Consider the following 25,818-nt stretch of genomic DNA (forward strand, 5'->3'; position numbering starts at 1 on the left):
GATGTTGAAATTCAAATCATGACAAAAGTTTGTATTAGGGATGGTCAAGTCTCGAAATTTCGGGAAATTTTCGGGAAATTTTAAATCTTGTTACACGAGACGAGATTTCTTTTTGGCCGAGATTTTTATCGAGACGAGAATAAAAAAAAAATTTAAATTTAAAAACGCCTGCAGAAAGTCAATGCAATACCCGCAATACAGGAGCGTGTTGTAGTTGCGTTTCCTTTGCGAAGGCGTTCTTATTTAATTAATTCTTTAAATGTAAATATTACTTTAATTATTTAAATAATATTACTTTAATAACATTTGAGAAGTTTTGTTAAGTGTAAGCAGTGTGAGGAATGTTTTATTACTATAAAAAGTCAAATCAAGTAACTATTTTATAAAAATGAATATTGCTTTTATTTTATGATTTATTTTATTTTAGGATAAGTTGAAATCTATCCTAACTGATATCACTATGTTTTCTAATCGTAGGCATTTTTAATAAGTTAGGCGTGATTAATAAAAAAATGTTATGCTGATGTTTTTTAACAAAATATTGTAAATATTCTTGCCTATTATCATTATTTTTGTATTTAAACAGTCATCTAACAATGTTACAAAATCAGGTAAAAATTTTGAACGTGTATTTCCCCTTGTGTATGAGAAGGGAAATCCCGTCTCGATCTCGTCTCGAAGTTTTATGAGAAATAAAAATTCTCGTCTCGTCTCGTCTCAAACTAAAAATCCAATCTCGTCCATCCCTAGTTTGTATATTTCCCCTGGTCCCTATCATTTAATCATTTAATATACACAATCAAAACTAAATAATCGTGGTTAGTTCTAATTTTATATTTGATTATTCAAAGTTTCTACACAATAAGACAATCCAAAGTCAAACCGGGCAATGAATACTCGAAAAACAACGTATCTTGTCCTGTGATTGGAATACCACTCGCCAGTCCTTTAGATTTAGGGAAGTAGTGCAAGTCTATATATAGCTTCAAGGTCGTCTATATATAGGCTTCTTTGTCCTTTGCTGTTACGTCGTCGTCGTTGGAAACGTATTGCTGTAATTTTGTCCAGGGAAACTAATGATGGTTATGAAGATTTAGTTTTCTGTCCAAAACGTCAAAATATGTTGTCTATCCGAAAAAGTCGGATATATAACGGATAGTATCGGATATCAAATTTAGGCTCGGTTCGGATACGGATATCCGAACCGAACCGAATCCGACCCGATTTTTCGGATAACCGCACACCTCTAATTTTAGTATAAAATATTTGTATAGCAGTTCAAAATAAATCTGATACTGTACTTTATAATATCTTCAAGAATCGTCTGCCATTGTTATACTATTCACGAGACTCCCTTGTTGACTATCGACTATTGCAATTCGATAGATTCATTCAATGCTTTATTTCAACTTACTGTATCGTTATCGAGACGTATTATTGACTGTTGTAGGAAAGTGAAAGTCTGTTAGTAGTCTAGTCCTCTTGCTAGCTCCGCCGAATGACGATGGGTGTTTGTTGAACATTTGGTTTACGCTGGTCTAACCTGAGGTTAGATAGTTGTTTTTTGTAGGAATGGGGATTAAATAAGGCATCAACACAAAACAAAATATAATTTATTAAATATGGGTGTAGAAAATCGTGAAGTGGCACTATTTATAACTACTCGACTCGAATTTTTGAGTAGTAATTGCTACTCGACTCGAGGTTGAGTATTTGAAAAAACTCGACTAATTACTCGAAGGTCGAGTACTTGCCCACCCCTAAAAATATGTTAAAATTCATGTCTTCTTGAAATAGACCTATCTTATTTTCCTTATTGGCTAACCTAATATATGTAACCTTAATCAATACAATGCAGTTAGGCCTATCTTATTGTATAAAGATTAAATAAAGTTATATCATAAGTTATATGTGTTATTAAATAAATTTTTAACAGGTATCGGTATCGAGTGCGGAATCGAGAATCGAAACCAAAGTTGTAGAATTGGAATCGGTATCGGAATCGACCAATTCAGGAATCGGCCCATCTCTAATTTTTATTTTTGAATTTTTTTCTACTGATCTTTATAAAAATTGGTATGTAGGCTAAGTTAATGTAAAAGAGCCCCACGTTACAAAAAACATCATCTTGATTCAACTTAAAATTTCAAAATGGCGGCCGTTTTAATTTTTTTAACTTAAATTACTCAAAAACGGCTAATTCTGGAAAAAATGCCAAGAACACTTTTATTTAGCATTTTCAATTCTCTTTCAAATAATACTACTTTACTTTTACTGCTGGGGCGCTACAAATCGCAGTCGATTCTTCGCCTCGTAGATCAGCCTCTTCCACGCCTCTCTGTCCGCTGCCATCTCTATTGTCCCTCCACACTGACTCACATCTCTCTTAACTTGGTCATACCATCTCATTTTTGGTCTACCCAGTGGACGCTTTCCAGTTGGTACAGCAGAACATACTTCCTTCAGTCTTGTTCCTTCTTCCCTTCGCAATACATGACCTAGCCAACCTAATCTTTTTGCCTTTATCAAAGCTATTATATCAGGGTCCTGGTATAACGCTCGTAGCTCTCTGTTTTTTTCTAATCTGCCATTCTCCTTCATCGTTTACTGGGCCAAATATTTTTCTTAGGACCTTGTTTTCAAAAACAATCAAGCGTCCTTATTTTTGAACCTCTTTAAAAACAAGAGAATGTTCCCCATTTAAAGTTTGCTGTAAAATCGTTAGTTACTGAGATCCCAATGGTGGCACACTTAAAAAAACACCCTGTATATAAATTGTTTGCATCAAGATATAAGGTATACAATGAGAGACTTAGCCTTGCCATATAAATTGCATGAACATACCAGGTATACTCTGAGACATTGCCTTGTCATATAAATTATTTGAATCAAGATACAAACAATGAGACATGCCTTTCCATATAAATTCTTTGCATCAAGATACAAACACTGAGACATGCCTTTCCATATAAATTCTTTGCATCAAGATACAAACAATGAGACATGCCTTTCCATATAAATTCTTTGCATCAAGATACAAACACTGAGACACGGCCTTTCCATATAAATTGTTTGCATCAAGATATAAGGTATACACTGAGAGACAGCCTTGCCATATAAATTGCATCAACATACAAGGTATACTCTGAGACATTGCCTTGCCAAATAAATTGTTTCACCAAAATATAAGGTACGGTATTCTTTTTTGTGAAGTTGAGTGAGCTGCGAATTTGAACTTCAGTTTTTATAACTGAAATGACAATAGTGAATAGTTTGCAATTCATATTGTAGTTTATGTATATACAATGAAAATTATAACTTCAACCTTAATATTTATTTATTAAGTATTTTAACGTCAAACTATCCGAATCCGAACTTCTAATTATCCAATCCGATCCGAACCGAGCCTTAACTATCGGACCCGAATCCGATCCGAACTGAAATTTCACTATCCGCACATCTCTAGTTTGGTCAGAATTGAACTTATGTTGATGTTGGCAGATTGTAAACAAGTGGAACACTGCACTGATTGGGCTGATGACATACTTTCGAGAAGCTGTGGTCAACACTCAGGAGTTGCTGGATCTACTGGTCAAGTGTGAGAACAAGATACAGACCCGTATCAAGATCGGACTCAACTCCAAGATGCCCTCCAGATTCCCTCCTGTTGTGTTCTACACACCCAAAGAGTTGGGAGGGCTGGGCATGTTGTCCATGGGACACGTCCTTATCCCTCAGGTAATTAACTGTTCTTATGATATACATCACATTTACCACTTATGATAAGAAGTTACCTGTCTCTGAGGAACTAAGTTACAATGTCATTATTATATTCCCAGATAATGAAATAAACATTTTGTAAACAACTACTATTATAAGCTGTATTGCTACAAAAATCAATGATTTAAAATGATGGCTGGTATAGCTAGCTAGGTTAATAGACAATTCATTGTGTTTATGGACATTAGACCTGCTGGTCAGATAATTCACTAATGACAATGACCTGTCTGTTGTTTGGTTGCAGTCTGACCTGAGATGGTCCAAGCAGACGGATGTGGGAATCACTCACTTCCGCTCAGGTATGAGCCATGATGAGGACCAACTCATTCCTAACTTGTACAGATACATCCAGCCATGGGAGTCAGAGTTCATTGACTCTCAGCGAGTGTGGGCAGAGTACGCACTCAAGCGACAAGAGGCAAACGCTCAGAACAGGTACAGTTCTGTAGTTATATTTCAACGTTTGGAAACTTTGTTTTGTGATAAAGCTAAAGTTGTCATATTATTCATTCTGATAGTCCCTGAACTATGAATAATGACTTTATAGGCTTACCTCCGTCAGTAGTCCAAAATTGTGTCTTATTTCAACTAATGTTGATCAAAGCTGACATGTTTCGTTGCACTGCAACATCGTCGGAGCTTTACGTCAAAAACATCAAATACAACACGGGACACGGAACATTTAAACACGAAATAACACGATAGCGCTATCATGACACCGCACGGCAGCGGTTGTAGGTAGACTGGACACGTTTTATTTAACTTTGTCTCGTCCTTCTCTGTTATCAGCTCGGTGGTCAGCTGTTCCAGATGAGATAACAGTGTTGAAGAGGGAGTGGGACTTCAACTGTAGTTTATCATTGAGGATGTATTCCTTGTGTTCTTCGTTTACGTTCATTTTATATATTTCATACTCCTCAAGTGTGTCCAATTTATTACCTTTCCCGCAATAATGTAAAACTTCCAAGCCGGTCATAATATCACTCATTGAGTGATTGAAATCTACAAGGTGTTGAGCAAACACAGATTTTTGTTTATGGTGTTTAGGATCTGGTCGGTGTTCTTTATACCGTGTTTGGAAGGCACGGCCTGTTTGCCCTATGTATTTACTTGGGCAATCCGGATAAGATATCCTATACACGCCAGTTTTATCTATTTTGTCACCTTTCTCAATTTTATTTGTCAACACGTTTCTAGTACGGTTTGTAGTTTTGAAAGCTAGTTCAATGCCTCGTTTAGTGAGTTCTTTCTTAAATGCGTGTTGGATAGTGTGACTATAATCCACGCAGATATATTTTTTCTTCTCTGAGCTGTCAATCTTCACACCTTGTTTGTTTTTATGTTTTGTGATGAGCCTATCTACTAAACCGCTGTTATAACCATTGACTGTAGCTATAAGTTTTATAATTTTGTATTCAATTTCATAATTTACTGTGTTTAATGGAACTGTTAACATCCTATGGACCAATGAATTAAATGCTGACATTTTTTTGAAAATATGGGTGGTATGAGGTGTTGTGGATTGTTTGTACAGAAGTGAAGTGGTTGGTTTCCTGTAAATGCTATAATCAAAACCATTGACAGTCTTCCTTTTGGTTAAATCTAAAAAATGTATGCAGTCTGATTCTTCTGTTTCAAGCGTGAATTCTAATTTTGGTGCTATTTGATTTAAATATTTGAGAAGGAGATTTAATTGTCTCTTGTTGCCTCAAACAAGTTACATAACCCGTGTCCAGTCTACCTACAACCGCTGCCGTGCCGTGTCATGTTAGCGCTATCGTGTTATTTCGTGTTTAAATGTTCCGTGTCCCATGTTGTATTTTATGTTTAAATTATTTGATGTTTTTGACGTAAAGCTCCGACGATGTTGCAGTGCAACGAAACATGTCAGCTTTGATCAACATTAGTTGAAATAAGACACAATTTTGGACTACTGACGGAGGTAAGCCTATAAAGTCTAAAGTTGTCCTTAATTTATATTCGTGGGAGTGTACTTTTGTGTAACTAACTACTGTATATGATTGTGTAGACGACTTACTCTGGAAGATTTGGAGGACAGCTGGGACCGTGGTATTCCGAGGATCAATACTCTGTTCCAGAAGGACCGCCACACATTGGCCTATGACAAGGGCTGGAGGATCCGAACTGAGTTCAAACAGTACCAGGTAAGACATAAGTCTTAAATCTGATGATTGTTCTGGAATTAAGACATTCAGCTATGTTTTCATTCCCATATTTCCTTAATTGTAACATGGTTCTCTTTTAAAAGTCTAAAACAGATTTATGTCTACTTTTGCTTTACAGTTTTTGCTGTTCCATTGTTATGGTATGTGATTGTGTTAAACTTGTTTGCCTAGATTTTAAATAACAATGAAAGCTTCTGAAAGAAATTTCTAATATTTACTCTAACATATGAAGAAATTCCTGTTTGCTTTAGGTACTGAAACAAAACCCCTTCTGGTGGACTCATCAGCGCCACGATGGTAAGCTATGGAACCTCAACAACTACAGAACTGACATGATCCAAGCGCTGGGTGGAGTTGAAGGCATTCTAGAGCACACACTCTTCAAGGGAACCTACTTCCCTACCTGGGAGGGTCTCTTCTGGTAGGCTACCACCCCACATACCACATTACACAGTACTCTCTCGGACCATTGGCCGTTCTAAAATATTTATTAGAGGAGCTTTTTAGAGTTTTATAGGTTTAAGTATTAGGTTGTATTTTCAGTCTCAAAAAATTAATTTAGGCTAAACAATACTATGAAAATATTTTTTTTATTATTTTTATTCTCTGAAAATAGTTAGTTGTTGTAACGTGTGCTCTAAGCGAATATAGAAGAACAGGGGACATAAAAACAGGGGTTGTATAACCAATCCATACAAACATTTTGTAACATAAACAAAAATGGTATTGGTAGAATTGATTTTTCAGGCATCATAGTATCAGTATATAGAATCGATCAATTATGGTATTGACACATCACTAATATTAATCGAAAAAAGAAGAAAATAAACCCCAAATGCATCTTTGACAAAGGTAGAGAAAGTTGAGTGAGACCGACCAAAGAGAGGGTAGCACAGGGTTCAGGGTTTTTAAGGTTATTGACTGATATACGTTTAATTTAAACTTCAAACACGCTCAAATAGAACACTGGCTGAAATATATATGGAAAAAACAGCATTTAGTATTCTAATTCAAAAGATACATTATTTACAATAATATTTACCACATTGTATAGGGAAAAGGCGTCTGGGTTCGAAGAGTCCATGAAGTACAAGAAACTAACCAACGCCCAGAGGTCAGGTTTGAACCAGATTCCCAACCGTCGGTTCACCCTATGGTGGTCTCCTACGATCAACAGGGCTAATGTGTACGTCGGTTTCCAGGTTTGTTCTTTATCAAAGAAATTGCATACATTTAAAATTCTATATAAATTGCTGGGTTATAAACTAACAATCAAATGTTTCTTAGATTAAAATGAAATGAAAAAAAATTTTTACTATTCGTCACATAGAATTTACATGATTGTGATACACCAGTAAACATATGACACGTCAGTTTTTTACAACAAAATACATTATGTTATATATTTTATTTTATTTTCAACAGAAGGCATTCTGTAATTCTAAAAAAAGATCTTTGTTGAAATCAAGATAACCTTGCTGGTCTCTTTCGCCTTACAATTGATATTCTAGACCAACCTTCTTGAATCAAGATAAACATTTCTATGACACTCGTTTTAATACGTAAGATGAGAATAGTAATGTTAATTAACAACCATTGATTTTAGGTACAACTTGACCTGACAGGTATCTTCATGCATGGAAAAATTCCAACACTCAAGATCTCATTGATTCAGATCTTCAGAGCTCACTTGTGGCAGAAAGTTCATGAGTCAATTGTTATGGATCTTTGTCAGGTGAGATCAAAATTAGGACTTCAAAAATAATAATATTTTCTGGAATTTTTTTTGTATGTTACAGGTACGAGACTACCTTTTAAATCAGAAAATGATTTTTTATCGTTAAAAATTTAACACACATGGGTTAAGTTAGGTATGCTGGAAGTGTCATTAATATACTCAATTCATTATGTAAATTTTGTATCAAGAAGAACCTGGTTCTTTTTTTAAAAACTTTGCTATATCAAACCAATTGTAGAAGATATTCCATTATTGGTCACAACATTGCCACAATCACCAAGTGGTCCATCTATTCAACACCACATTCTCTTGTGTGTTGCAGGTGTTTGATCAAGAGCTGGATGCCCTTGAGATAGAGACAGTACAGAAGGAGACTATACATCCTCGTAAGTCGTACAAGATGAACTCTTCATGTGCTGACATTCTGCTGTTTGCTGCTTATAAGTGGAACGTCTCCAGGCCCTCTCTGTTAGCCGACTCAAAGTAAGACTGCTGTATTACAAGTACCTGGGGTCCAAGCTTTGCTCGGGGAAAATCATTAGTTTACTCTGAAAGCAGTTTAGTATTGAAGATACATTAATCCACTCCCAAACTCCACACTGCTCACCTTTACTACTTCCTTCACCACTCCCTACGTCATAGACCTGTTTGCCCTCCTTCCCTATACCATTTTAGAATTGCAGATACATAAATGCCTCAGTCAGTTCCCACACTCTGAACTGCTAGCCTTACAGTGCCAGTGACAGTGAACTTCAACGCTATGTTCACATGTTGAACACATTTCTCTGTCAAGAACTTCACAGGCATCAATTAAACCGAAGAAGGGTTTATTTTCAACAGGACGGTGCTATAGCCCACACTGCAGACCAATAAATGAGTCTTGAGGAAAATGTTTCCTAACAAGGTGATTTCTCGCTTTGGTGACATACCAAGGTCACCTGACTTGTCCAGCTGTGATTACTTCCTTTGGGGGTTTCTTAAAGGAGTGTGTTTATGCTCACAACCACGCACTCTAGAGGATTTGAAGTTGGCAATCACAGGAGAGATCAATGGCATTGAACAAGACCTCCTGATCCGAGTTTCAGATGATTTTCAGACCAGAATGAATATTTTTGTAGTGAAGTACATGACTGCCATATGCGTGACATCATTTTCTAAATATGACTGTTTGGTAACAAATGGCAAATGTTTAGCTCACTATATATAGTATTAAAACCATTTTATTCCATTTAACTAATGTGTACTACAGTAGAACCTCTTTAATCCTAACTAATTGGGACCAGGGGTAGTTCGGACTATTGAATAGTTCGGATTACAGAACATATTGTTTTTTTTACATAACAATAGCTAAAACATGGCTAAAATTGATCAAAACTATTTTGGGAAAAGTGAAAAAATGTTTTATAAAGTTAAATACAGTGTTAATTTAATACAGTAGTAAACATGGTGAATAAACAATACTGTAAATTAAATACAGTATACAATAAAGAACTGCTGTACTGTGTATAGAGTACAGCAATGAGGAGTTTGGATTAGTGGATGTTCGAATTAAAGAGGTTCTACTGTACTTATCTAAAAAACGTCCGGTTCCTTTGTGTCACCCTGTACAATCAAATGCTTTCTATTACACTTTTTTTTAATTCCATGAAAATTGAGGCCAAATACGAAATGATCATTACAAGAAATAGTTTTTGGAATTGGGATGAAAATACTTGTAACTTCTAGATTAGTTAAGCAAAATAATCGTTTGGTCCCATTTGACTTATAATTTTCAGCTGAACCCAAAAGTGTCAATTGATTTTATAACAATTACCAATGATAAGGGTTGTTGACTTAAGCTAATAGGAGAAACATTATTTCAGAGATACAATGGACAATACAACGACGCAGAAGTATTGGATAGATGTGCAGCTACGATGGGGAGACTACGACTCTCATGACGTGGAGAGATATGCCAGAGCAAAGTTCCTGGACTATACCACAGACAATATGTCAATCTACCCATCACCTACGGGCGTGCTGATAGCAATAGACCTTGCCTACAACCTACACAGGTAAGTCTTCAAGACATTTGGAGACAATTTTGTTTTTCCCTTGGTCTTGATTGAATTGCTAGTTAAGGGGTTAAAATTAGGGATGTTGGTTTTTGGCTTGACAGAAAAACTGGGTTATTGTCTTGACATAAAAAGTCGTGGTTTATATTGGTTGTTGTGCATTAATCGGTTGCCATGCAATAATTTGTTTTTGATCGTGGTAGTTGGATAGGAGCTCATAAATGGTTTATTATATGTTTGGTCACAACTTTTACTAGAATAATGATGCAATTACAATCCCATTAATATTTCAACTTGGCAATAATTATCTTGTCCAGTTTTACCTCTATTAGATTATAGAAGCAATTACAGTAGAGAGTCAAAAATCCGAACAAATTGGGACCGTAGGTAGTTCAGATAACCGATTTGTTCGGATTTTCAAACATAGCCTAGAAATGCCTAATAGACACATAGTTAGGCCTACAGTATTAAAAATACAGTTCTAGGATACAGTGAAATAAAAACAATTATTTTTGTACATTTTTGTTACATTACTTAATTTGTTTCTTGAAAAAAAATGTAGAGTTTTTACATTGGAAACAAACAAAACACAGACTGGCTCTGCACGTTCACTCATTTCCCTGCCGGGCGCTGACTGTTTGGCCCGCGAAATTGTAAAACATCTGTTGTCTCTGTGCTAATCCAATATTTTAAAACCCTCAGGAGTTGTTCGGACTTTTGACAGTTGGGATTTTTGACCCTCTACTGTACTACCATTATTATTTTTTCATGACAATAATAATCTTGACCAGTTTTTACTTTTACTAGATTATAGATGCAATTTATAATCTCCACTCAGTCGCTACTTTCATCATCTATTTGTTAATGACTTGAGCAATGAATATATAGGGCATCCTAAATAATTTGGTCTAGGCCACGTGACTAGCCACTTGCCTAATGGGGTCTGGTCCCAATTAATCCGGATTATAGACATTCTACTGTAGCTGAAAAAGGTAAAAATTCTACACTTTATATAGGCCTTCTAAGAGAAAAGTGTTATGTCCAGCTTCTAAAAAGCGGTGTGCAAAATCACTATTCGCACACCCCTAACTAGGGGTGTGTGAATATTCAAAAGTTCGAATAGTTAAACGAATACTTTAGTATTCGAGCCCGACTCGATCTGAATGAGTATATTCGAACATTCGAATAGTAAATAAACCTAGCAATAATCTCTAATTTCAACCAAATAAATCATGGCATTGTGTTGTTTGTTGTTGTTAAATCATGGTATTGTCATCCCAACATTTCATGCTTCGTCAGCAACGTCAGCATATTATGACATCTTCCTTAACTCTACACACGAACACGACCATTTTCAAGGACGATAATTTTGTTGTGTGATTATTAAAATCCCTCCGCTCAGCTGGCTAGCTTACAATGCTCCAATACAATAGGCTTACTGCAACCTACTGGCATGGAAACACAAGACTGTCAACCATTCTTATTTGATTAATTAACAATAGCCTATATTTAGCAGCAATTAAGTTTGTATTAGTTTACCAGACAGATATCTATTTGTATAAATTTTAAATATGTTCTTTTAGCTTAGTTAATACTAGGATCTACTTTTTGTAACGTGAACTTAAAGTATAGTAGAATTACGAAATAAGTCTCGTGTCTGAAAGTGTTGTCTGAGTAGCAACTAGTAAGCTATGAGGATAGAACTGCACTTCACAGTCTTTAGCATAGATTAAACATACTCCTTAACAAGACACGAACTCGTGAATTAATTTCTATGAAAATAATCAGCAACATTTTTTCCCCTTTTTGAACAGAGAAATCTCTTTTTTTTAACTCTACTTTCTTGTTTTGTTACACAATTTTGTCTCTGCTTCTCTTCTGAAACAACACAACCAGATGCCTCATAAAGGCCAATGACCTAAATTTCATGATTGTGCAATGTTGATGTAAAATTGGAAATCATGGCATTAATTTGAATATATTTGTAGTTAATTCAAATTATTTTTTTGAAGATTCAAAGTTTCTACACGGAAAACGAGAATCTGAAGTCAAACCGGGCAAAGGATTCCCGAAAATACAACTATGTATCATTGTCCTGCTATTAGAATCCCAGGCCAAGCCACCCCTCTAGTGTAAATATAGCTTCAAGGTTGCAACCTCCCCTCCCCCCTCGATATCTCCATTCACAGTGGCCCGCTCCTTTCGAGGTCATTGTCCAACCCATCCCACCCTTCTATTGTTTGTTTTGCCTTACTAGTATTTCTATTCTGACTTTTTCTTTAAACATTAAATTAAATAAATCATGGAAGTCGTAAAGGAATAAAAGTGATAAAACTTTTTAACTTTGTAGAGCAAAACTACTGACTCAACAAGTTCTTGGAAGTACTTGACTTGCCTACAACAATGTCGTCATTAATGGTTTTCGGTTTTGGGACTGCTAATGGTTTTTTATTGCCCCACAACTCTAGTAATAAATTATTAAAATCCTAAACAATCATCTGATAAACCTTTTTATGTGCTCCTAACCAACGACAGTGAATTAAAAGTAATTAATTGTTATAATCTGTACCGGAACCGACTACGCTAGGTAATTAGGCTAGTACCTCAGTGCACCGCAGACCCCTAACTGAATGCATTTATATGTTTTTAAAAGTTTAAAATAAACAACCCGTTATTGTGTTGGTTGGAAAAAAGTAACCAGTTGTGTTACATTATTTTGTCAAAATGTTGCTGCAAACATGTTTATTCCTAAAAATGCTTTACCTAATTTTTAACTACTTTATTATGGCTATGACATGCTATGACCTATCTTAGTTGTAAAATAGATTAAGCCTTTATCTTAACTGTTTTTTCTTGACATAATCATGTTAGGAGCCAAAGGTGTTGATAATGTGTGATACTGTAATTGTTGTTAGAAAACCATAAATGTAGGAAATTATTCATTTTTATAGTAATATCAATTAAATAAAATGAGAAAAATACTGGAAGCCCTGTACTGTACCCATTTTGTACCAAGAACAAATAAAATAGGTAAGGGCAAAAATCGATTATTTTAAAATGTTACATTGGTTAAAATCAGAATTAATAATTACTTAGTAGGGTTCCAAAACTGTGATTGGAAAATTCTTTTGAGTCTATCATAATAACATAAATATTCGCTCGGTAATATTCGATATTCGAAAATATTATGAAGTATTCGATTCGATTCGAACCCAAAAATCACTTTTCGCACACCCCTAATAGTATCCCTCGGTTTATACGTGAACATAATTTGCTCCCCATGTATTTCTTATGGGAGTTAAATTTGGTTTCTCTTTACCGAATTTCTTTGGCTCTTCTACCCGACCGATTTTCATGATTGAGGTCTCAAATTGATTGTATGCACGCACAGATTAGCCATCAAGCATAGGCATATAATTATCTATAGTATCACTCGGTTGATACGTAAACGAAAATTGCTCCCCATGTATTTCTTATGGGAGTTAAATTTGGTTTCTCTTTACCGAGTTTGTTTGGCTCTTCTACCCGACCGATTTTCATGATTGAGGTCTCACAAGCAAAAAATAAATCAACACATAGTTTGATTTATTTTTTAATTTTTACTAATCCTATATATTTTAGTTTAAGGACCTTCAGTAAAATACTGGCCTTCATTTAAGCTATTATCAAATCAGACGAGTTTCAATCAAACGCAAGGTGAACAACCAACATAAAAATTATTTTTCATAAAAAATTGTTTATGATTAAAAATCATAAACAAATGTTCTTTATGTTTTAGACTCAAAATAATCAGTAAATCATAGGCTTTAATTTCAGCTAATGACCGTTTGAATCAGTTAAGCTCAAGATACTGTAATCAAACAAAATCATAAATATGATCATTTCTTGGATATTATATCTATTTTAACGCTGCCAAGCAGCATGGGTCCTCTAGTAAAATTGAAAAATCCTTTTTTGGTGTCCCTGAAAGAGAATATTACTGTCAAAATTGTATGAAGCTTGAACATTTTTATATTAATAGCTAGAAGTATTGGACCACAACTACAAGAAGCACCTACACTAGCATATAGATAACAACCATTTCTATTATGTTTTTTTGGTATATCAGCCGGAATGCCTGATTTCATTTCCTAAAAGTGGCTTTAGTGGTTTATTTTTATTAAACTTAAATAATATGATGAATAAACAGTTCTGTACAAGTGTAATTTAACCTGTTGTACTTGTTATAGTGCTTACGGCAACTGGTACCCAGGCTGCAAACCGCTGATACAACAAGCTATGGCCAAGATCATGAAAGCCAATCCTGCGTTGTACGTGTTGAGGGAGCGTATCCGTAAGGCACTGCAGCTCTACTCCTCTGAACCCACTGAACCTTATCTCTCCTCTCAAAACTACGGAGAACTCTTCTCAAACCAGATTATCTGGTAAGCAATGAAATTTAAGATTCTGCGTTGAATTATAATTAATTAATCGTAGCTTTATAAAATGGTAATTAATAACAATTGATTAAACAGATAATTAAAATAAAAAGCTTACTGTTGGTTTACACCTTAAATTACAAGGTTTGAAGGTTTCTGAGTTTATTTTGATTGACTTAGTAAAATTATAAATAAAACATACTTCCTTAGTAGATTTGTCATCCTTATGGATCAGCTGAAGAAAATTGTATTGTTAGTTCTGTCTGGTGAACTGTAGGGGTTGTGGTTTACAATTTGTTTCTTGTTATTATAGTAATTTAAAACAATAACAAGTCTTCTAGTTAACAAACAGTAAAGCACAAATCATAAACTTAACCCTGAAATTATAGAAACAAAATTTTGTAATCAGTGTCACCAACAAGTTCTAGACATGAAAAACTAGCTTCAAAATTTACAATGGGATGAGGAATCTTACTTTTGTTGGTCTATGATAAAAGTTATAAGAGTGAGTTAATGTTTATTTTCTACAGTTGTAATTTGCCATTCAGCTGCTGTCATTTGTATCTTAAGGTCTAACAGTTACTTGCTAATAACTTGAAAATCAAATTTTCTAGTTTTTGTATACCTTTTATTTATAGGTTTGTGGATGACACCAATGTGTACAGAGTGACAATACACAAGACATTTGAGGGTAATTTAACCACTAAACCCATCAACGGAGCCATCTTCATATTCAACCCCAGAACCGGACAACTGTTTTTGAAAATTATCCACACATCAGTCTGGGCAGGACAAAAACGTTTGGGACAGTTGGCCAAGTGGAAGACAGCTGAGGAAGTCGCAGCCCTGATCCGATCACTGCCTGTGGAAGAACAGCCTAAACAAATCATTGTCACCAGGAAAGGCATGTTGGATCCTCTCGAGGTGCACTTGCTGGATTTCCCCAACATCGTCATCAAGGGTTCAGAACTGCAGCTTCCCTTCCAAGCGTGCCTGAAGGTAGAGAAGTTTGGAGATCTGATATTGAAAGCCACTGAACCTCAGATGGTACTATTCAATCTGTACGATGACTGGCTCAAGACCATCTCGTCTTACACTGCATTCTCCCGTTTGATTCTGATCCTGCGAGCACTTCACGTCAACACTGAGAGAACTAAGGTCATCTTGAAGCCTGACAAGACCACCATCACTGAGCCTCATCACATATGGCCTACACTCACAGACGATGAGTGGATCAAGGTGGAAGTTCAACTAAAGGATCTCATACTTGCTGACTACGGCAAGAAGAACAAGTAAGTCCTAGCCAGTAATCACTAACACAAACATGCTTATTTGAATAATGTACTTGCTAAGCTACTATTCTTAGAAAGCTTATATCTGTGATATTACCACCAAATTTTACCCCACTGATAATAGTGGAGCCTTAAATTAAATTTTGCAGGTACCCCCAAACCTTTCCATATGTTTATAGCTAAACAAGTTTTCTCAAAATCCCCCTAATTCCAACAGGCAATGCTGGGCTGAAAATAATAACTTTCTCAACCACACAGAGAAAGACTGTCTTCTTGTAAACAGTGATCTTGTTTATGTTTTCATGTGAAACTCTTGAATCCAAGTCTACAGACAGAAATTGAGATTAGGCTTTTGTAGCTTATTAACTTCCTAACTGAGGGAATATATTATACTCCATGTTACGTTGTATTGCAGTGTCAATGTAGCCTCACTAACACAGTCTGAGATACGAGACATCATTCTGGGTATGGAGATCAGTGCACCGTCGGCTCAGCGACAACAGATCGCAGAGATAGAGAAGCAGACCAAGGAGCAGAGTCAGTTGACAGCTACTACTACACGGACTGTCAACAAGCATGGGGATGAGATCATCACATCTACCACGTCAAACTATGAGACTCAGACTTTCAGGTGGGTAGTAACGTTTGCTCCTCAGAATCAGATTTACAGACCATAATGTATTTTGTATACAGGGTGGGGAAAAAGTCTCGGGACGGTTAAATATTTCAAAATGTAATATAAAGCTTCAAAACTTAGTACACAGTTACTCTGGGTATTAAGATCATTTTAAAACATTATTCAAAGATGCGCTATCTCTTCAAGGGAACAACGGCCCACTAGGAGTCAGAAGAAAATCTTAAATGTACTCATAGGTTGATATGCACATCGAATTAAAGTTCTTTGTTTGTAAAATACAATGCCGCAAATCCGAACTGAGACAACCGGGTCAAAAATTACAGCCATTCAGAGATGCATTAAATTTGCATTGCTATTATACGCTACCACCTGCTATTGCCCGCTAGAAGTTGGAAGAAAATCAACGTGTGCATAGGTCGATATGCACATCAAATTAAAGGTCTCTATTCGTAGAAGACATTTCAAAAGAATTCTATTCAGGTTCAAAAGAACATTTGAGTATAAAATGGCAGCCGTTCAAAGATTCAAAATGGCAGATTCAAGAATTCATTGCACTGCTGCCATTTTTAACTCAGTTGTCCGTTTCAGTTTAAGTTTGCGGCATTGTATTCTACTGGTAAGACCTTTAATTCGATGTGCATGTCAACCTATGCTCACATTTAAAATTTTATTTTAACTCCTAGTGGGCCGTCCCCCTGAAGAGGTAGTGTATCACTGAATCATGTGTTAAAATTATGTTAATGTCCAGTAACTGTGCTTCAAGTTTTAAAGCTCTATCTCTATTATTTTTTTAGATATTTAACCGTCCCAGGACTTTTTCCCCACCCTGTATATTACAACATTTCTCTCCTCAATTGTTTTTTTTTTTTATTTCCCAGTTGTTTTTCCATTTTGTATACTCAGGACAAAGTCCAAATTTCTTAACTATTACTCAGCATTCAAATGCCTACTAAGTAAATTTACCAAACATCCAGCTTATTTTTTGTATTTATGTACAGCCTAGCTTACTTCAGAATTAGATTACAAAGGATAATTTTAATTGATTGTATGTCTGGTTGTGCAGCTCCAAGACAGAGTGGCGAGTGAGAGCTATATCTGCCACCAATCTGCATCTGCGAACAAACCACATTTACGTGTCCTCTGATGACATCAAGGAGACTGGTTACACCTACATCCTGCCCAAGAATGTTCTCAAGAAGTTTGTCACCATTTCTGACCTCAGGGCCCAGGTGAAAAAAATTACTTTAAAAAGGGGGATAGATCTACATTTTGCATCAAATTGTGTAAAAATTCATAGTGTTTTTGGAAGCAGTTTAGTCTACGTTTTTACATAAATAAAGCCAGTTCTAACTAACTCCTTAGGAATAAGAATGTTAAGATATTTAAAATGTTGCAACAATCACTCGAGGAGTTTTCTATTGCAATGTTGAACAAAAAGTTGTTTAGTAACAGCTCAAATATACCTTCATCAAAATCACTGCCTAATAGTAATAGCCTACGTTATTGCAATCTCAATGAGAATACAGATGGTAATATGTTGTTTTTTATGTACTAAAGGAAATAGTTACAAGAAACTAACTTTGGTCATAGAGGCAAAAAGCATTGCTTATTTAAATTAAGAAATCTTATGTATTATCAATAAGCTGTGTGGGAGAATCAAAAGGTTAATCAAGGGAAAAGCCGAACAAATATAAATAAAGGTGTAGCATAGAGCACAAGGGCCTAGATTTTTTAGGATTTTTTTGAGAGGATAGCAGGCTTACCTGAATGGGAAAGAGTCCAAACTGGCACAGGAAACACAAAACATAACTTTACACTATATACACAAAACATTAGAATATTTCACTGTCACTGACAGCATTTTCAACTAAGGAAGAGAGAGTTTTTTAGATGTCCAAAATGGTGGCCAGTGAGTTGTTGAGTCAGTGTTGCCAATAGTAGAATTCAAAAAACATTTTCAGTTTATCTTATATGCACTATATATATGAATAAATATGTAAGCCTGCTAGTTGGGTTGGATTTTGAAGTGGAGTGGGTTAGATGAAAGGTATTATCTAAGGTTTAGGTTTGGGGGTTGTCTAGACTTAGTAAACCATTGGTAGGACAGTTCCCATCTTCTAAGTTGTGACTGGTTACATTGAGGAGGTAGTGATTTGACTATTTTGGTTGTAAAGCAGTCATTGAAACTAGGGTTGTTGTGGCTCTGGGCATGTTGTACAACTGGTTTGTCTTTGTATCCAGTAGATACATCTTGTCTATGGCCTCAGAACCAGAGTAATGGCCATAGACAAGATGTATCTACTGGATACAAAGACAAACCAGTTGTACAACATGCCCAGAGCCACAACAACCCTAGTTTCAATGACTGCTTTACAACCAAAATAGTCAAATCACTACCTCCTCAATGTAACCAGTCACAACTTAGAAGATGGGAACTGTCCTACCAATGGTTTACTAAGTCTAGACAACCCCCAAACCTAAACCTTAGATAATACCTTTCATCTAACCCACTCCACTTCAAAATCCAACCCAACTAGCAGGCTTACATATTTATTCATATATATAGTGCATATAAGATAAACTGAAAATGTTTTTTGAATTCTACTATTGGCAACACTGACTCAACAACTCACTGGCCACCATTTTGGACATCTAAAAAACTCTCTCTTCCTTAGTTGAAAATGCTGTCAGTGACAGTGAAATATTCTAATGTTTTGTGTATATAGTGTAAAGTTATGTTTTGTGTTTCCTGTGCCAGTTTGGACTCTTTCCCATTCAGGTAAGCCTGCTATCCTCTCAAAAAAATCCAAATATAAATAAAATTGAATGTTGCATCTGACTTATCATATTCATACTAATATTATTGAGCGGAGCGAAGCGAAGCTCTTTGGGATCTGCTTCAATGCAAACTTTCTAACACTTTTACTCAATATATTTTAGCCAGACTTAATATGAAACAATTTCAATTTTTGATAATGCCTATATAATTTAAAAGTAACTCAACAGTTTTTAATTTTTAACATTGGCCTTAAGGGTTGCCATGAAGGTTAGAAAATTACGTGAATGTAAACAAAACAAAAAATCATAGCATATGTTTAAAATCAAGCCAATATACGACCTAAACACAGTACAAAGTAGGGGTCTGCGGTGCACCGTAAAAGTCTGTTTTGGCCTATGGTTCGGTACAGTATTTTACTTGTTACAACCTATAATAATTAATTACTTTCAGTTCACTATATTAGTGGTTGGTTAGGAGCACATAAAAAGGTTTATCAGATGTTTGTTTAGGGCGATGAACCTTGAAGCTATATTTAGACTTGCACCACAGGGCTGGCGTGGCAGGGGATTCTAAGAGCAGGACAATGATACAAAGTTGTTTTTCAGGAATCCCTTGCCCAGTTTGACGTTAGATTTTCATTATATTGAATTTTAGCCTCCTGGTCACATTTAAATACTATAAATTTGTGTAAATGCCTGCATTTATGCGATCCTGTTTGTAGCTGAGCTGCTACCGGTTTCAACTCGCATATGAGTCATCTTCAGGCTGTTTAATGATGTCTTCTCGCTTCATTCGAAGGTCGTCAATAGATAATAAATAAATAAACAAAACACAAACACGTACACAGACATAAATTCGAACATTTAGTGCTAAAAATACTGAAACGGTCCGTACCTAAGGGACACAACGTGATCGGGCGGGAGTTATGTCTAGACTACTGGTCAGGATCAGCGTGATCATTGATGACGTCGTGCCTGGATTTCCCGGTCAGCTGATAGTTTCATTCACAACTGTCCCTAGCAGGGCCGTCCGAAGGGGGGGGGGGGCAAACAGGGCAAGCTGCCGTGGCTGAGGGGGCGCCGCGCAGTGGCTATTTGTATTAACATAGTATTAAAATATGCAAATGCGACTATTACTGCTGGGGGGGAGGGGGCGCCACGACCACGTTTGCTCCGGGCGCCACCAACCCTAGGGTCTGCCCTGGTCCCTAGCTTCAGTATCTTAATTGTAGTGTCGTATATGTAATTCCATTGGAACGAAATCATGTCGATGAGTCAGTAGTTTAGCTCATTAAAGTTTTATCATTTTTATTCCCTTATGACTTCCATGATTTATTTAATTTAATGTTTAAAGAAAAAGTCTTAATGTAATCTTTAATGTTTGAGTTAAAAGAATAGAAATACTAGAAATGCAAAACAATAGAAGGGTGGGAGGGGTTGGACAATAACCTTGAAAGGAGCTGGCCACAGCGAATGGAGAATGCTAGGGGGGAGGGGAGGGTGCAATCTTGAAGCTATATTTAGACTAGAGGGCTGGCTTGGCCGGGGATTCTAATAGCAGGACAATGATACAAGGTTGTATTTTCGGGAATCCTTTGCCCGGCGGTTTGACTTCAGATTCTCTTTTTCCGTGTAGAAACTTTGAATTAACTACAAATATATTCAAATTTGCATTTTTACATCAAAATACAACATTGCACAATCATTATATTTAGGTCAATGGCCTTTATTACGCATCTAGTTGTGTTGTTTCAGAAGAGAAGCATAATTGTAATTGTTGTAGTTGAAAACTAATATTTTGTAAGCCTATAAAACATTAGGATTTTTTGAGAGGGTAGCAGGCTTACCTGAATGGGAAAGAGTCCAAACTGGCACAGGAAACACAAAAATTTACAACTATATACACAAAACATTAGAATATTTCACTGTCACTGACAGCATTTTCAACTAAGGAAAAGAGAGTTTTCTACATGTCCATAAGTTATAACATTAATAACATAGTTATAAAACATTAGATAACTCATACAGATAACAACATACAAAGTCATTATTCCTTCATTCTTTCTGGGGTTTCCCTTCATTCACGCATTCAACAAGTTGCCATGGTAGTCCAGGAGCTGAGGGGATTTGAGCATGCATGAAAGTAGTACGCAATGTTATTGCTGATTATTGTAATATGGACTGTGGTGATCAAAATTACGTATGTCGCCTATTTCAAAAGTGGTCGATAAGGTGGGGGGGAGGGGGCAAACATGGCGGTTTGCGCTATGCGTTAAAACGCTGATATTTCAAAAACGGTAAAAGATAGAACATCGGTTAAAACGTCCTTGTAATTCTAAAAATGTGGACTACAATAATGGTTATTGGGTCCGATGTCATATCTCTATAAATAAACAAGTTATTGTATAAAATATGTAAAAATGGACTTTTCGTGTAGTTTTTTTTACCGAAAGTAGAATTAATTTGTGAGTGTCGCAAAGAAGTAATATCAAACAGCTTTGCTGATAGTTGTAATATGGACTGTGGTGATAAAAAATACGCATGTCCCCTACTTTTCAGGTGGTCGAGACCTTGGGGGGAGGGGGGCAAAGATGGCGGAACGCGCTATGCATTGAAACGACTGTAGCTCGATAACGGTACAAGAAGGGACTTGACTATGCCTTGAAAAAGAACATTTTTATGTTTAATTACTATCTTGTCTATGATGGAGCTTATATATCCATTAGATACTGCTATGTGTTTTATGATGTTAAGTTCCTCGTTATAACTGTCTTCATTAAGAGGTAGAGAAATAAGTCGATGAACAAATCTATTATATGCAGCCATTTTTTGACTGTATGAATGATGGGATGAAGAATGGATCGTTTTGTCAGTTGTGGTTGGTTTCCTGTAGATATTGAAAGTGAAATTGTTGGTATGTTTTGTTATTGTTACGTCCAGGATCTTTCTGGCGGTTCTTATCAGACCATAGGTGTTCTACTTCGATTTTGTTTCAAAATAGCTCGGTTAGTACACTGGACTAAGGAGATCCAAAATAGATAGATTTTCTTTTCTTTGTGTAGAAACTTTGAACCATGAAGTATATATTTTGAGCTAACCACAAATATTTATCAATTGATTTTATATGAAATGCTAGGGATCAGGAGTAATATTCAAATTAAATTAATGCCATGATTTACATTTATTTAACATTGCGTAATCATGACATTTTAGGTTATTGATCTTTATTACGCCCCTTCATCCACACATCAAAAAGTTGCCATGGTTATTAATCACCCCATTGGAGACTACTAAGCATTATTTAGCCTATCAGCAAACTTTTATCATCACTTATTGATAACAACATCATTTTTATGAGTTTTATATTTTACTAGCACAGCTGTTGTACCCGTAACAGGATGAAATAGAAAAATTTAATCTTAATATATGTTGTATAAAATATTTTAGACATCTGCCAACACTTTTAGAAATAAAATTCAACCATACCATTTTATTTGATAAACCTTTATGGCTTTTAAATCACATAAGTATTGGAAACCGCAATTTTTGTTTGGAATAATTTTGAATGTGGTATATGATAATATAAGAAATCTTACAAAATTTTCTAATAACATTTATATTTATATATCTAAATAATAAGGTCTAGGCCTGGGTCTTTTGATTCTTTGGAAGAGCTTTAAAATATACTAAGAAAATTGAATTCAGCCTAAGATAAAAGGAACACCCAGTTATTGTGTTTAGGCCTAGTTGAAAATAATTTACCATGTAGTTGTGTGAAACTATCTTATCAAATTGTTGTTTCAAACAAAATATTTATTCATAAAAATGGTTAAACTAATTTTAAAAAAATCTTTATCATGGTTATGTCTTATATTAGTAGGAACATAGGTAAAGCCATCTTAAAATGTTTCTTTCCGGAGAAAACTGCAAAATTACTGGTAGCCGCGTACCGTACCGAACCGTACAACCATAAATTTTCTGTACTGCAGAGCCCTATTCAAAAGTTATTGTCTTATGTAATTTTCCAATAAAAACTCATGAAAAACAAAAAAAAATATATTTGTTAAAAAATTGGTTCTGGTTGAAATTCTTCTGTTATAGTACTAATAATTTTAAACAGAACAGGGCAAACCCCCCCTGTTCTTGTAAAAATTACAAATCAAAAAAGTTAATGCAACTTATGTGATTTTGTCTATTAAATTCATAGTTACTCTCATCGCTTACCCATGATAAAGTTTGTTGACAAGCTAATGGGAGAAAGTATTTGTTAGATTGCTGATACCGTTAATTTTTTTGCAATTATAACAGCCAAATTGAACTAATCAGCAACAAAAAGCTGTGATACAAATGAGACCTGTCAAAGTAGGATTGTTTACAGTTATGTTTATGTTTTTAGTTCAATAAATAATACGATAAATAAATACTGTGTGAATGTTAATAGGTGTGCGGGGGCGGCTTACGGTTTATTCAAATGTTTGTGTGTGATCCTTTTTAGTTTTATAGATCTACATATTACAGCTAAAAGTCAGATGTAATTTTAGTTGTATGTAGTATTTGAAGTGAGGTATGTTCATTGTAGATTGCTGGGTACTTGTACGGCCACAGCCCCACAGACAACCCACAGGTAAAGGAGATCCGCTGTATCGTGATGCCACCACAGTGGGGCACTCACCAAACAGTTCACTTGCCCCACCAGCTGCCAGGACACCAGTACCTCAAGGAGATGGAGCCTCTAGGTTGGATTCACACTCAGCCCAACGAGTTGCCCCAACTCTCTCCCCAGGACATCACCACCCACGCCAAGGTCATGGCTGAGAACTCCTCCTGGGATGGAGAGAAGACTGTGGTCATAACTTGCAGCTTCACTCCAGGCTCGTGCTCTCTCACAGCCTACAAACTCACACCAAGGTAAGCCCACTCCAACCAAACCACATTGTTATACCCCTGACTAAAGGAATTTCCATTTGCCTGATTAGATTTCCTCTGAAATATCTCCTAAAGATGTTAGATTTAATCCCCATTAAAATAACATTTAGATAATAATAACAACACTAAAGCTTTTGCCACAATTGTGAAGGACAATGTTGAAGTTTTCAAGAATTTGGGACGGTGATGATGATGCTCTACATGTACATGACCGAAGTTGTGTCTAAGTATAGCTGATTTCAAGCCTAGAATAGGTCAAAAGATCAGCTCAAGTTACCTGTTACATGAATGAATTTTAGCAACTTGTTTAATGTTAACAGCGGCTTTGAATGGGGTCGGCAGAACACAGACAAAGGCAATAACCCCAAAGGATATCTGCCCAGCCACTATGAGAAAGTCCAGATGCTGTTGTCGGACCGCTTCCTGGGCTTCTTCATGGTTCCATCTCAGGGTTCTTGGAACTACAACTTCATGGGTAAGCTCATCATTGGAGTATAGTAGTTAGTATCAAAGTATTAGTAAGTAGTAGTAGTACATTTTATATATAATACTTTTTATATTATTTGAGATCTATTTTCAGATTGTAATAAAATCTGAATCACCAACTAATTCAAAGACCTACTAATTTAATCAACAACTTCTTTGACTTAAGTTCCATTATAAAGTGTTAGGATGGCTTAAAAGGAAAACTTTTGTCACATTGAATGCATTGACTAAAAAACATAACACAGATAAACTGATCACAGTACTCCCGAGATAAGGGTAGCCACAAATCCCTTCTCCTCCTGAGAGGCTTGCGTCCATCTCAAGGGTGGGATTGTTTATCACACTCAACTGTAAGCATTATATCTTAATTAATATTCCAGAGAACAATTTAACTTAGGCTGTTAATATTAAGTACAAAATTAAAACTAAGTTTTTTGACATGGATCTAAACTTACAGGTGTGAGACATGACCCCAACATGAAGTATGAACTTCAATTAGCCAACCCCAAAGAGTTCTACCATGAGGTACACCGACCTGCTCACTTCTTGAACTTCTCTTCCTTAGAAGATGGAGATGGAGTCGGTGCAGATAGGGAGGATGTTTATGCTTAAGACTTTTAGAAAATATGGCTGTGTTTCATACTTAGTTTACACTTTATTGTTCATTTCCATTTCACTTTAATAGTTTGTCTACATTTTAAGTGATCTTGAATTTTGTACATAGTTAGATTTTTACTTATAAGAAGGAATGTGTAAATAGGACCCCAAGATGTGTAAATGATCTACCATATTCTTTTTAAATACATTTCTGTTCAATAACATTTGTCTTTATTTTTTGAATCCCAATCTAAAATAATTAAAAATATACCGAGTAAAATGGCAGCCGTTGAAAGATTTCTTGAATTTATCATTTTAAATCATTGAACAGCTCCAACTTTTTACTTAGTGGTTCGTTTGAGTTCTGGTTTGTGGTATCGTATTCCACTAATAAATACCTTTAATTTGACATGCATATCAAGCTATGCTTACATTTATGATTTTCTTCTGACTTCTAGCAGGTGCCCCAAAATAGTTTTATTCAAGTGGAATCAAAAATTGTTTAACTACATTTATGTAAACGGGATGTCTCCTAGCAGTATCCAAAGTCAATGCATTTACTTGATTGGTGTTGTATTTAAAATTATTATCAACCTTAAAACTAATTTTCCCTACAGTCCCCCGACAAAGTTGGCTTCCTTGTACTGTTTATAGTACAGAAAGCTGCTAATTGCTGCATATTTATACTTTGTCGTACTGTTTATACTTTGGCGCACATCAGGATTCCATTCCAACGAAACAACACAAAACAGCATGTAGAACGTAGCCAGGATTTCTAAATAGAGGGGCCGACCGACCGGGGGGTTCGGGAAAAATTTTTAAAATATAGGCCCCAAAACGGGCTTTTTTGAGCTCTCTTGGCATTGAAAATAACCAACCCCAACGTCAATACAGGATGATTTATTATATAATTTTACATTTAATTT

The 25,818-nt window shown here is 35.7% G+C and overlaps 1 protein-coding gene across 1 annotated transcript in view; it reads left to right on the plus strand.

The window, feature by feature from the left end:
* LOC128990226 (pre-mRNA-processing-splicing factor 8) overlaps positions 1–25,116 on the plus strand; it is a 132,564-nt gene extending 107,448 nt beyond the window's left edge. The window contains exons 24-38 of the mRNA XM_054412566.1: positions 3,502–3,738; positions 4,025–4,215; positions 5,810–5,945; positions 6,218–6,387; positions 7,021–7,168; positions 7,573–7,701; positions 8,027–8,187; positions 9,567–9,758; positions 13,988–14,182; positions 14,815–15,468; positions 15,884–16,099; positions 17,169–17,334; positions 23,463–23,791; positions 24,130–24,284; positions 24,753–25,116. Of these exons, the coding sequence (XP_054268541.1) occupies positions 3,502–3,738; positions 4,025–4,215; positions 5,810–5,945; positions 6,218–6,387; positions 7,021–7,168; positions 7,573–7,701; positions 8,027–8,187; positions 9,567–9,758; positions 13,988–14,182; positions 14,815–15,468; positions 15,884–16,099; positions 17,169–17,334; positions 23,463–23,791; positions 24,130–24,284; positions 24,753–24,907 (3,234 nt within the window). The 3' untranslated portion in view covers positions 24,908–25,116. The remainder of the gene's footprint in view (positions 1–3,501; positions 3,739–4,024; positions 4,216–5,809; positions 5,946–6,217; positions 6,388–7,020; positions 7,169–7,572; positions 7,702–8,026; positions 8,188–9,566; positions 9,759–13,987; positions 14,183–14,814; positions 15,469–15,883; positions 16,100–17,168; positions 17,335–23,462; positions 23,792–24,129; positions 24,285–24,752) is intronic.
* Positions 25,117–25,818: the final 702 nt, after the last annotated feature.

Source organism: Macrosteles quadrilineatus, unplaced genomic scaffold (genome assembly GCF_028750875.1).
Source record: "Macrosteles quadrilineatus isolate MER2022 unplaced genomic scaffold, UCM_ALF_1.0 Scaffold_1__1_contigs__length_201487025, whole genome shotgun sequence".
Classification (NCBI taxonomy): domain Eukaryota; kingdom Metazoa; phylum Arthropoda; class Insecta; order Hemiptera; family Cicadellidae; genus Macrosteles; species Macrosteles quadrilineatus.